Source organism: Colossoma macropomum, unplaced genomic scaffold, assembly GCF_904425465.1.
Source record: "Colossoma macropomum unplaced genomic scaffold, Colossoma_macropomum, whole genome shotgun sequence".
In the NCBI taxonomy this organism is placed as follows: domain Eukaryota; kingdom Metazoa; phylum Chordata; class Actinopteri; order Characiformes; family Serrasalmidae; genus Colossoma; species Colossoma macropomum.
In genome coordinates, this window is record NW_023494800.1 from 5,299,194 (window position 1) to 5,313,700 (window position 14,507).

At 40.9% G+C, this 14,507-nt stretch overlaps 1 protein-coding gene across 3 annotated transcripts in view; it reads left to right on the top strand.

Moving 5' to 3' along the window:
• The window catches only part of ctif (CBP80/20-dependent translation initiation factor), a 197,290-nt gene that overhangs the window by 103,983 nt on the left and 78,800 nt on the right, over positions 1-14,507 (top strand). For all 3 annotated transcript variants that reach the window (XM_036587477.1, XM_036587478.1, XM_036587479.1), the window contains one exon: positions 3,842-3,918. In XM_036587477.1, coding sequence (XP_036443370.1) covers positions 3,842-3,918 — 77 coding nt within the window. The remainder of the gene's footprint in view (positions 1-3,841; positions 3,919-14,507) is intronic.

The window sequence follows — 14,507 nt, forward strand, 5'->3', positions numbered from 1 at the left end:
GTGTGTGTGTCTGTCTGTGTCTGTGTGTGTGTGTGTGTGTGTGTGTGTGTGTATGTATAATACCTTCTATCTCCATTTTTCAGTTTTAGAGATAATTGTAAAATGCCTGTTTCTCTTTACATTGTGTGTAAATTTCATGAGCAATGGACCAAAAGAAATGAGCCAAAATGATATGGGGGGAAAAGTCTGGTTCCATTGACTCACATTAAATGTAAAGCATGTTTTTTTCTTTTCCTGTAAAGTTATTTTGGAGATACGAGGTTTTCTTCCAACATATATAGCTGTATATATATATATATACATACATACAGTATGTATGCAAAAGTTTGAGCATGTTCATTTGCATGTTTGATTTTTGAAGTGAAAATAAGTCAACACTCTAAAGGTAACTTAAATATCCTTTTTTCTGCTAATTTTTGTGCACAATTTCTATTAATTTACTATGTTTAATGCATTGAGAAGTGAATAAAATATAAAATGCACCACAACTGTTGCAAAAAGCCACATTTTACGTTTTAAACCACCACCACCCCAAATTTGTTAAATTCAACAAATAAACAGTAATTGTGCATGAAAATGCGCAGAACTGTGTTCTCTGTAGAGGATGTGTTCACTTATTTACATTTAGAAAATCAACACAACATAATTTGACCAGGGCACAAACTTTTGCATACGACTGTATATAAGCACATTACTGTCCAAAAGTCTGAGACCGCTTTTCATTAATTTAAGCGTCAGAAGAAGAAAAAGCAGAAAACACTTTAACCTTAAAATTACACAGAAGCCTCAACAGCAAAATCTGATATTACATTTTCAGTGTTTATTGTGTTCACACACTGCCTTTATCACAGCCTCCACTCTCTTCAGGAGACTCACTTTCAGTTTTATGTACAGAGATGTTTCTCCACACCTCCAAAGTTCAGTCTTAGAAGCTGGTTGATCATTTTCTGCTGTAATCAAACACATTCAGTGGTGTTGAGGTCTGGACTCTGGGGTGGTCAGTCCATCGTTCAGCTTCTTTGTGTGATGTGTCCGTCTCCTTTTCTCAGTGAGGTTCTTCTTGATCAGCTACACATCCTTTCAGACCCACAGCGCTGAGTCGTCTTCTCACAGTGGAAGGATGGACAGAACCACCTGTGGATGTTTTCAGATCTGAAGCAGCTTGATTTTCTCCTCTCTCTCAAAGATGAAAGCTTTAAGTGCTGTTTATCTGATGGGGGGCAGTTTTGGTGTCTACCAGGTCTTCCAGGTGGTTGTTAGGAGTCATATTTATTATGTAGCTTTTGTTTGAAGTTTTCACTTATTTTATATTGACTTTGCAGTTCATTACGCAGGTAGACTGTCTTAAATCTAATCTCTTTAGAAACACCTGACAAATGAATAACTTGAAAGAATTAATGCTCTTTGGCTGTTTTTACAGCTGTAATTATGGTGATGCTAACTAGCCTCACTTGTATATAAAGTAATATCTTAGTTGATATAATATAGTCTTTAATTACCAGAATCAACATTCACTTAAGTCTTCGGCCTTGAACGGTCTATTATTACCTGAAATCATATCGGCATGCCTGTGTCTAGTGGTGGAAGACTTGAACACTGTATTATCCAGTTGTATCCGTAGAAAGGGACGAAAATGAACCAGTAACTGTTTATTAACAATCATTTGCATTTACATTATGAAACTCACAGGTGATGTTTTTCTTTCGGCCTTGTAAAGATGATTTGGAATAAAAAAATAAAGTAGGCATACGCATAAACTCATCATTAGGAGTAAGTATATGTAAACAATCTGTCCAAAAAGATGGTGTACAGCACATACGTGTGGTGACTGACTGCCCTTTAACATCCATATGTAATATGATAATAATAAGACCAACCATCTGTCAGAAATGCTCACACACGCAGCCCTGAACGTATGTGTGCTACTCTTACTCAAACTCGTTCACGTTCATTAGCACAAAACACCTTCACAAACACACGCACACACACCCTCCTCAGCCAGTAGACACTGGTGTGGTGAGAGGTGTCCATGGCAACCCAGTGAGGCTGGTCTACGGCTAGTCTGAGCCTGGCTGGCAGGTCTGCGTTGGCCCTGATGCTGGCAGAACGAAACGCCTCTCCAGGCTCCGTTTGTGTTCTGCTCTCTGATGCTTTATCTGTGCTTTGGGTGGCGTGCCTGAAGAGAGTGGGGGCTGTCAGCATTTCTGTATGAGGCTGAAAGAGAGGAAGTGGAGATGATGAGATGATAGTGATACTGCCTGCCTGAGCTGGAGATGTTGTTGGTAATCTCTGACTGAGAGAGAGAGAGAGAGAGAGAGAAAGAAAGAGAGGGAGCTCAGTCTTTGTATGTCGTCCAGCTTTAGAGGAATAGCCAAAATTTAGATCAGCCAAGACATATTTACTGTCTGACGTTTGATGGATGGATGGATGGATGGATGGATGGATGAATGGCGTTATTAATCCTGAGGGGAGTATATATATATATATATATGTATGTATGTATGTAATACACACCGATCAGTATAACATTATGACCACCTCCTTGTTTCTACACTCATTGTCCATTTTATCAGCTCCACTTACTATATAGGTGCACTTTGTAGTTCTACAGTTACAGACTGTAGTCCATCTGTTTCTCTGCATACTTTGTTAGCCCCCTTTTTCCCTGTTCTTCAGTGGTCAGGACCCCCATGGACCCTCAAATAGCAGGTCCTATTTGGGTGGTGGATCATTCTCAGCACTGCAGTAACACTGACATGGTGGTGGTGTGTTAGTGTGTGTTGTGCTGGTCTGAGTGGATCAGACACAGCAGTGCTGCTGGAGTTTTTAAACACCTCAGTGTCACTGCTGGACTGAGAATAGTCCAGCAACCAAAAATATTCAGCCAACAGCGTCCTGTGGGCAGCGTCCTGTGACCACTGATGAAGGACTAGAGGATGACCAACACAAACTGTGCAGCAGCAGATGAGCTATCGTCTCTGACTCTACATCTACAAGGTGGACTGACAAGGTAGGAGTGTCTAATAGAGTGGACAGAGAGTGGACACAGTGTTTAAAAACTCCAGCAGCACTGCTGTGTCTGATCCACTCACACCAGCGCAACACAAACTAACACACCACCACCACGTCAGTGTTACTGCAGTGCTGAGAATGATCCACCACCCAAATAGTACCTGCTCTGTGAGGGTCCATGGGGGTCCTGACCACTGAAGAACAGGGTAAAAGAGGGCTAACAAAGTATGCAGAGAAACAGATGGACTACAGTCTGTAACTGTAGAACTACAAAGTGGAGCTGATAAAATGGACAATGAGTGTAGAAACAAGGAGGTGGTCATAATGTTATGCCTGATTGGTCTATAGTCTGTGTAGTAATAAGTAACAAACTATAACCTTGTTATGTAATTATCAAGATAATAACTTGGTTTATTGCTTCTTTTCTTGAGTGCCTTGCTCTCCCTTTGCTGCTACAGCACTATGATATTTCCCCGTTGTGGAACTAATAAACGATTATCATATCTTATGTTGCTCATAGCAAGAAATGGCCCTGGACAAGTGTGTGATGATCGAGGCATGCAGTCTGAACGATGCTGACTGGTGGCTATAAGCTTCCTTTACTTGTTAGTCACATTAGCTTCACAGCTCCAGTGCAAAACATGGGACAGTAGTTTTTATAATCTATTACCAGCTGTAAATCTGTCTGTCTGAGTGGGCAGTATAGACTTGTGTGGACATCAGCGTCTTCTGATCTTGATATTTGACTGTAGTAAATAATGTACATTTCATTGAATAACTGTATCTCTCTCTCTCTCTCTCTCTCTCTCTCTCTCTCTCTCTCCTGCAGGTATTCCCGCCATTGCCTAATGAAGCTGAGATTGCACACACCAAAAAGCTTTTTCGCCGACGCCGCAACGACCGCCGGTGAGTCAGCGCTGAGCTGAGGCGTTTGATTAAAGTTAGGATGCATTATTAACAGCTAGAGACCCCCTGACGGCACGCTGGTGCGGGGGTCCCTCTGCTGCTTCTGTCACACAGTCTCATAACAACTGGCTGAAAATGCAACGAGAGGAATGTTGGCTTTAGCCGTGTGAAAGAGGAAATACATCACACGCTGTAACACTTTCCACAAGCCCAGCGTTTAATACTGAGCTCGGATTAGGAGATTTACGGATGGTGTCAGGTTCCCTAAAGCGCCGGTGGAAGCGCTGTTTGAAATCTGCAGCATGTGCAGTTCGGCGAGTATCTCTGAGTATCTGCCTTTTATTCCCCACATAATCTTCACCTTTCATCTTCGCATACGACTCCTTATTTTAACTTGACGTCACTGGAAAGTTCTCGGTGGCGGTTTGCCGTTGCTTAGAAACAGCTAAAAAAGAAAATATTTTGGTCTGAGACTGGACGAGCTTGAGGAGACTGGAGGAGAGCAAATCCCTTTTGTTCTTGTCTTTCTTCAGGCATGCACCGTTACGTCGTCCGGCCTGCTAGTTTGACCTGACAGCTTACAAAGGCAGGCTGACGTTTTTACCCCCTAGAAGTCACAGTTATCACCAGTGATGAGACAAACATGTTGTAATTAGCTCATTTAAAAAGTGGAGAAATTGTATGGAGTCTAAGCTTTTGATTCACACCACATTATGCTTGTAAGTAGGAGAGGAGATACTTTATTAGCATTTGAATGATGAATAGATATTGTTTTGCTTTTTTGTGATGTTTTGTTGTTTTCTGACATCAAAACGAACAGAAAAAGTCAGATATTCAGACTCAGAAAAGTATAAATGCAACTACTCTTGTAACTCGCTGTTATTCGTTCTTTAACTACTTTTAAAAATGTATATAATGTATAAAAAATGTAAAGCAAAACAACGAGGAGTTCCAGCTTTTCCGTCCTATCTTGAGAATTCTCGGTGAGTCAGTTTTTGGGTAGCCTCTTTCCTTCGGAAAGAGTAAGTGAAAATAAGTTAACGCATCCTCTACTGAGAACACGCTGAGTTTACCACATTGGATAAAAATAAGGAATAAAATGCGGCACACTTTATATATTTTTAAGGGAAAATTCAGCGAATAAAGAAATGGTGCTCTAAAATTTCAGAAAGCTGCCACAGTTTGTTCAGTGCAGACAAAACACATACATACAACTGTATATATAATACATAAGGGACATGTGTGTGTGTGTGTGTGTGTGTGTGTGTGTGTGTGTGTGTGCGGTAGTGGTGGCTGTATGTCAGGACCCTTGGGGTTGCCGCATGCTGCATGGCCATAATCAGGCCATACCTCAGACCCACACTGCAGTCATGACCTTCAGAGAGAGAGAGAGAGAGGAAGAGAGGGGTATAGAAGGTGAGAGGGACACATTCAGGAAGTCATATGGAAGGAGTGAGAGAGAAAGAATGATCGCTGGAGTGAAAAGAGGAAGGAAGGGTTAGAGGGAGATGACAGGAAAAGGGCAATGCGTATGAGAGAGAGAGAGAGAGGCTGAGATTAATAGGCTGTGAAAGCGTTTGAGAGAGAGACTAGAAAAGATAAGACAACTGACGAGTGCTGCGTCTGTGACCTCTGTCTCAGTGTGTCCCACTCTGAACTCGTCTTTACTGCACAACGCTGTACAGGATCCCTCTTCTTCTGTTCTCTCTGCTCTCTCTCCATACTTCCATCACTCTCCTTCTTTCTCCCACTTTCTTTATCTTTATTATCTCTCTCTCCATCTCCCTTTAGGACCTAACTCGCATTCACTCTCTATGTCCTCTCTCTTCCTCTTAATTTCACTTTTTCTTTCTCTCTCTCTCTCTCTCTCTCTCTCTCTCTCTCTCTCACTCCGTACTCCGTACCCTTGACAGAAGGCTTTCCAGTCTGTTATTGCTGTGTACCGGCCACCCACAATGCCTTGCTTCTGGCAAGGAGGACACTGTAGTCTTGTTGTTTGTTGGCATCAATATTTCTCTCTCTCTCTCTCTCTCTCTCTCTCTCTCTCTCTCTATCTCTCTCTCTCTCTCTCTCTCTCTCTTCCTTTTTTGCTAGTTTTTGCTACTTCAGTTTAGGTGATTTCACACTGCAGGCGTTTCCAACTGAGATCCTACTTTTAGCAGGAAGCTGCTGATTTGAGCAGAGCATGTGATCCCATAGTAAAGCGTAACGCAAAATGTTGTAATAAACTCTGACGCGAAACGTTCTTGTAATAAACTCTGACGCGAAACGTTCTTGTAATAAACTCTGACGCGAAACGTTCTTGTAATAAACTCTGACGTGAAACGTTCTTGTAATAAACTCTGACGTGAAACGTTCTTGTAATAAACCCCGATGCGAAACGTTCTTGTGATAAACCCCGATGCGAAACGTTCTTGTGATAAACCCCGATGCGCAACGTTCTTGTGATAAACTCTGACGCGAAACGTTCTTGTAATAAACCCCGACGCGAAACGTTCTTGTAATAAACTCTGACGTGAAACGTTCTTGTAATAAACCGACGCGAAACGTTCTTGTGATAAACCCCGATGCGAAACGTTCTTGTGATAAACTCTGACGCGAAACGTTCTTGTAATAAACCCCGATGCGAAACGTTCTTGTAATAAACCCCGATGCGAAACGTTCTTGTAATAAACCCCGATGCGAAACGTTCTTGTAATAAACCCCGATGCGAAACATTCTTGTAATAAACCGACGCGAAACGTTCTTGTGATAAACCGACGCGAAACGTTCTTGTGATAAACCCCGATGCGCAACGTTCTTGTGATAAACTCTGACGCGAAACGTTCTTGTAATAAACCCCGATGCGAAACGTTCTTGTAATAAACCCCGATGCGCAACGTTCTTGTAATAAACCCTGACGTGAAACGTTCTTGTAATAAACCGACGCGAAACGTTCTTGTGATAAACCCCGACGCGAAACGTTCTTGTAATAAACTCTGACGTGAAACGTTCTTGTAATAAACCGACGCGAAACGTTCTTGTGATAAACCCCGATGCGAAACGTTCTTGTGATAAACTCTGACGTGAAACGTTCTTGTAATAAACCCCGATGCGAAACGTTCTTGTAATAAACTCTGACGCAAAACGTTCTTGTAATAAACTCTGACGCAAAACGTTCTTGTAATAAACCCCGATGCGAAACGTTCTTGTGATAAACCCCGATGCGAAACGTTCTTGTAATAAACCGACGCGAAACGTTCTTGTGATAAACCCCGATGCGAAACGTTCTTGTAATAAACCGACGCGAAACGTTCTTGTGATAAACGCCGATGCAAAACGTTCTTGTAATAAACCCCGATGCGAAACGTTCTTGTGATAAACCCCGATGCGAAACGTTCTTGTAATAAACCCCGATGCGAAACGTTCTTGTAATAAACCCCGATGCGAAACGTTCTTGTAATAAACTCTGACGCAAAACGTTCTTGTAATAATCTCTGACGCGAAACGTTCTTGTGATAAACCCCGATGCGAAACGTTCTTGTAATAAACTCTGACGCGAAACGTTCTTGTAATAAACCCCGATGCAAAACGTTCTTGTAATAAACTCTGACGCGAAACGTTCTTGTAATAAACTCTGACGCGAAACATTCTTGTAATAAACCCCGATGCGAAACGTTCTTGTAATAAACCCCGATGCGAAACGTTCTTGTAATAAACCCTGATGCGAAACGTTCTTGTAATAAACCGACGCGAAACGTTCTTGTAATAAACTCCGATGCGAAACGTTCTTGTAATAAACTCTGACGCGAAACGTTCTTGTAATAAACCCCGATGCAAAACGTTCTTGTAATAATCTCTGACGCGAAACGTTCTTGTAATAAACCCCGATGCGAAACGTTCTTGTAATAAACTCTGACGCGAAACGTTCTTGTAATAAACCCCGATGCAAAACGTTCTTGTAATAAACTCTGACGCGAAACGTTCTTGTAATAAACTCTGACGCGAAACATTCTTGTAATAAACCCCGATGCGAAACGTTCTTGTAATAAACCCCGATGCGAAACGTTCTTGTAATAAACCCTGATGCGAAACGTTCTTGTAATAAACCGACGCGAAACGTTCTTGTAATAAACTCCGACGCGAAACGTTCTTGTAATAAACCGACGCGAAACGTTCTTGTAATAAACTCTGATGCGAAACGTTCTTGTAATAAACCCCGATGCGAAACGTTCTTGTAATAAACCCTGATGCGAAACGTTCTTGTAATAAACCGACGCGAAACGTTCTTGTAATAAACTCTGACGCGAAACGTTCTTGTAATAAACTCTGATGCGAAACGTTCTTGTAATAAACTCTGATGCGAAACGTTCTTGTAATAAACTCTGATGCGAAACGTTCTTGTAATAAACCGACGCGAAACGTTCTTGTAATAAACTCTGATGCGAAACGTTCTTGTAATAAACTCTGATGCGAAACGTTCTTGTAATAAACTCTGACGCGAAACGTTCTTGTAATAAACTCTGATGCGAAACGTTCTTGTGATAAACCCCGATGCGAAACGTTCTTGTGATAAACCGACGCGAAACGTTCTTGTAATAAACCCCGATGCGAAACGTTCTTGTGATAAACCGACGCGAAACGTTCTTGTAATAAACCCCGATGCGAAACGTTCTTGTAATAAACCCCGATGCGAAACGTTAGTAAACCCTCCATCTTTTAAGACCGTTTATTGTTAAAACTGCATTAGAACTTCCTTAGCGCAAAGGGTTCCTATAGTAAACCCCACCGCGAAGGGTTCCTGCGGTAAATGCTAGTTCAGAGAGTTTAACAACTATTCCGATAGAGATTCAGATTTCAGTGCTTTTACTGACATCATCTCCACAGGACACTTACATCATGCTGTAGGTTTCCTGTATTATAATGTGCTATATATACGTTCTTCTTGATGTTTATTAGGAGAACTTGGACGGTCTGGACATCGTTAGTACAGTCGCCGCAATTCCTAGTTGTAGCTTTAAGTGAGATAAAATGAGCATAATATAATATATAATAAGCCCAGTATAACATTATATAATGAATGTGGAATGGAGTTTATATAATGTGTGTAGTATAGTGTGATGTAGTGAGAGCCATGGGGAAGGAACGACAGACACGCACGGTCTAAGGGACAGAAGAAGAGTGGTGGGTTATGCTGTGATTTCGGCTGTGTCAGTTGAACATGCTTGTGTAATTAAATTAATAGACTAAATGCACACACACACACACACACACACACACACGGCCGTTGTCACTGTATTGCAGCCACATTAGTCCGGGTCTACAGTCTTGTGATCTCACAGCATCTGTTCACACTCGCACATCTTTAGATAGTCGTCTGTAATGTTACAAGACCTGCATGTTTATCTTTTAATATTTCTGTCTTTCACCTTCTTTTCCTCTATTCTCACACTTAGTTAACATTTTCTTTTCACAGAAGGCTCAGTTTTAGCTCAGCGTTCGTGAAAATCATCTCCACATCTTATCTGTTCCACCTCTGACGCCTGTTACTGAGCAGACAGCCTCCTGTTTTTGAGCAGTGGGAAATTATACAAGTGTGAAAGTGTATTTAGCCCTTTGTGGGGACCAGATCTCCCTAGTGATGAAAATGTGATGAAACCATGAATGTTTTGTCATTGCGAGGACGTTTGGCTGCTCTCCACAAGGAAAAACTATTATTTCTACATTTTCTATTTATTTTATAGAAAATGAAAAGCAAACGTTTGGGTGCCCTGGTGAAATTCCACGTTCTGTTGATCTTCTCAGTGTAAATAAGTGAACAGATCCTCTACAGAGAACACACTTCTGTACATTTTAATACACAATTACTGTGTATTTGCTGAATTTAACATATTGTGGAAAAACACAACCTAAAATGTGGTCTGTGCAAAACGTATGGCACGTTTTATATTGTAGATCTTATTTTTTCCTATATTTCCTATATTTCCCAGGATGTGGTAACTTTTTTCACTTAGAAGATTAGCAAAACATCATTTGAATAGAAGGTGTTCAAACGTTTGCGTATGACTGTATATTATATTACAGTATGCAACTATGAACCGAGTACTTTAATGTGTTTGAATTGCCAAAGGCACATTGTTTGGCCCAATCCCATTTCTTATTTTTACTCCTACCCCTAGTTTTCGAGTGTCAACTTGCCTCTCAGAACTGAGTTACAAGAGGTAGTGGTTGAAATCTTCCCTACGAAATGGGACCCTCAAATAAAAAGACCCTAAAAAGAGCATTACTTCATTAACAGCTACCAGCGCTGCTCTGTAGGTGACCCTGCCAGTCTGCAGTGACAGCAGAGGAGGGTAAAGTTCAGCTCCTCACTGCTGGGCTTTAGTTACATTTAGGACATCATATGCCTTCAAAGAATGGAAGAACTAGCTTTTTGTTCGAATTTTCCCATTCCTCCTTAAATGGTCTGTTTAAGGTGGAACGGGAAATTTAGCTAGCTAGCTACCAATACATTAGCATACTACTGGCAATTTTTTTATGCTTGTTATGAAATAAAGAACCATAATACATTGAAACGACATTAAACTAAGATAATACAGTGGTTATCGTAATTTTTTTAGCAAAGAAAAAACCTCCGTTTGGAGGGTCATGTAGCCCCAACACTTCGCTTTTTAAAGTAGACTTTATTAAAGATTTCAAATACATAATATCAAACAATCAATACAAAATCACATAAGTACCAATTTACACACTTAACACAACGAGTCAGTCTAAAATACAATTATACACATACTTAATATTAATTTAAATGAGGGAATTATAACTCCAGGAGAGTCCAGGGATATTTTGATCCGTTTCTTCTGTCCATGGTTCGCAGTCGTTTCAATTCACACATTATCTGTTTAAAATAATTTCCGCAGGGATTTGAGTCCGTTGCATTACCATTTTACATCTCGTTTTCCATATTTTACAATTAGTAACACAATCAACCAATAAAAATCTATCATTTCTTGACAGTTTCTCCTCAAAAATTCCGACATTATAGTCTTAACGTTCATATCGAATTTTACACCTCGAGCCTTCAGGCTTTTCCATACGTCCACAGATCGTTCACAGTGAATTAACAGATGTTCAGTGGTCTCATCTTCATCACAATCAGCAGCTGGACATAGTTTCGTGGTGACGTAACTCCACTTAACGACACATCGTACAGCTGATCTCCCCACACTTACTAGCCATGCTGTGTCTCTCATGTTCTCAGATATAGGCCTTTAATGAATGTTTCTAATACATATTTTACTCTCTGCTTCGTTTAGATGTTTACGCTGATAGAGACCTCCGTAGATTTGTTCGCTTATAATGTTATAAATCTTTTTACTAGGAAAGTTACGTCCTACCCCTCTTTCTCAACAAACAACCGGGCACCCTACCCCTAGGAGTGAACAGGCAAAGCAGAGGGGGTGAGGGCTAAGTGGTAGGGGCGAGGGGTGAAATGGGATTGGGCCTTAAGGACGTGACTGGGAGGTCCTGAAGAAAAGAGTGACCGCAGAACCGGAAGTGGCTAGAAAAACTCCCCAGGATTTTGTTGCAACTGTCTGGCTTATCTCCTTAGCTCAAGTCAACAACAGAGGTGTTGAGGCAGTTGCAACAAAATCCTGGCGAGGACTTTTTTCCTTTCTGGACCTGAATCACCCACCTCTGCTCAGGACTACATCATATTCTGAATCTGCTATTGATCCTAAGCAAGCTTCTCAGTGGGCAGCTGTGACAGAAGAACTAAACAAAGTGGAGTTAGTCAAAAAATGAACGGAGTAAAGTCCAGCAAACAGGCTGAGCTGTGAAACGCTTTACACACTGACCACGTTCAGCTTCATCTGAACAAGCTGAGCTGAGCTGAACCTGATTTTGCAGCGGTGTTGTGGTTCTGTCCATATCACAGATAACTTTTTGCAGTGGGAACTGAATGTATTACAGCACATTTGCTACATTATTCGAGGCTCTGTTACCTGTAGCGCTTAATTCTGTTTTCTGTTCATCATTTTTTTAACCTCCTTGCAGTGTCACAGTGAGTGTTTTCACAATATCTGGGAAAGCTTAAGCAACACCCCCCCAAATCTTTTCGCTTATCTCTCTTCTGCATGCATATCACTCACTGCGTCCGCGGATCCAGCCCCCATTTCCGTGTGTGCGAGCGGTAAATTGCTCAACACTGCGCCAATCACCGAAATCAGTGACTGAGGGCCAGCGATAGCACAGCACTGATATCATCAGTCAGTAGGAGTTTGGTCCAAACTGCGCTTTTTCTCTAAGCAAGTCTTTTATGATATCCGCCAAAGCTTTTATTGCTGGAAACCGGTGAGTGAAAGCTGGAGCTCACTCCAGTCCTACTGTGTGTGCTCTGCGGAGTCACAAAGGCTTTCCTTAAGAAGTGGACAAAAGCTCTGAAGACAGACGCTGATGCTTAAAACACATTCTCATATGAATTATTTCCTAAGGTTGGCTATTAGGTTGTTTACCGTGTGGCCTGTTGTGAGACTGGGATATGATTGAAAGCCTTGGCTGGATGAAGACTCCAGTGAATGACCTGGATTTCTGTAAAGCTGCTTTGTGACAACTACAGTTGTGAAAAGCACAATATAAATAAAATTTAATTGAATTAAATAGACTTTATCTGTTAGGCTATTATATTATCACAGCATGGCTCTTTTACTGCCCTGTTGAGGCTCCACAGCAGAATTAGATTGTTAGTTAAAAATAAAATAATCCTCCTTTACAGTAAAATAAAGCTCTGCTGATCGTTCAACACAGTTTAACAATAAATGGTCTTAAATACTGGAGTTAATGTAGAACTGCTAATTCACACTTTAACCCTGAAGATTGGCGCCAGACTGCTGGTCACCATAGGAACGCAGATGACAATCTTGCCTAGCTAGTAGCTAACGAAACAGCGAAGAGAAAGATTTAAGATCAACATCAGTAATTTGGACACGAATAGACTTATTTGCATTTATAAGCCCTCTGATTTTGATTTTTATAAGATGGTTTCCTGATACATTTAATCTGCAACGAGAAACTGTCAAACTGTAAAAAGTTGCGTTCTACCTAAAATGGTAGAATTGTTTCTGTTCTACCTTAAATGGTGCAACAGTTACGTTCTGGCGCCTCAGGCGCCGCTTAAGGTGGGAAAGAAAAATTCCAACAACAATTCCAATAAAAAATATAATGTTGACAGAGATTGTACAAGAAACTGTTCTACTTTTACGGAAAAGTTTCCTGCCGGAGATGCGAGAAAAGCGGCTGTAGCTGAGCTAAAGCTTAAAGCAGAGCAAAGTAAGTCTGTTTTCATTTACATTATATATTTTAGCCTATATTCCAGTACATTAACACATACTGAGACATATTTACAGCCAAGATGGTAAAATGGACATAAAATGCTCCCAAGGTGGTTTGATTTCTGTTGAAAGGACAAAATGGCTCTTCTTAACATTTGTTTTCTATGGTTCGAGCCTTTTATTCCAGTTATGCCATAGCATATGCCCTTGTGCTTAAGGAATGCTTCACTGGCCTGCACAGAGCCTTGACCTCGACCTCGTCCAACACCTTTGGGATGAAGTAAAACGAGTAGAAGAATAGCGCTTGTTTTCAGAACGGTCTTGAGAGAAAAGGAATGAAGAGAATTCTAATGACGTTTGAACAATGACAATGTATCATAACATCAAACGCAAGTTTGGAAAAAAAAAAAAAACAAGATGATTTTACTTCTTTAGGCACTTTCGTGAATCTCAGCTCTGGACTCGATCAGAGGATTCTGACCAATGAGTATCTCTAAGTAGAGCTGGTCTAAGATGACCCAACTTATGTCCTTGTACTCAAGTCCTTGAGAACTGAAAGCTTAATACCGATGTTAGATCAGCGCTCTCAATGTGAGACGTTAGTCACAGACCCAAATGTTTGTGTTTAGATTTTCATTCCTTTTTTATTTGTTTGTTAGTTAGTTCGCCACCTTATTTCCATATGTGCAGTTTGTTCACTGGATTAAAGATTTGAAATATGCAAATATGCCAAAGTCCTGGCACATGCTCTTAGCATGTTTGTCTTGGTCTTTGCACAAGCATGCAGGACTGTGTGCATGAATATTCATATTGCCTGACTGAAGTGACTGTTTACCTACTGAAGATTAGAGCTCCCTCTTCATCAGCTGACCTGGTCCAGTTTGGCTGGCCTGCTGCTTCACCAATAGGTGAGTCTCAGTGGTGCAGTGGCCAGATACAGAGTGCAGTGGGGGTGAGAGATGTCATGAAGAAGTAACTTCACAATACCTGAAGACATTTTCACAATATATGATGTGTTTCATGATATTTCATGTTTCAGAGGGAAAAGTATTTTTGACCGATTCTGTTCATGTACGTTGTTGGGGTGTATCGCTTGACCGGCCTGCTTTAAATCACACCGGAGTCTTTCAGTGGCGTTAAGTTCAGCATTTTGTGCTCTGTTGTAGATTTACTCCTGTGTTTTTAATCATTCTTATGTTTCATAATGCAGCTTTTTCACAGATCGTGTACCAGTAGTGCTGTGAAATGTCCTGTGGCCACTTTAATAATGCATCGGAA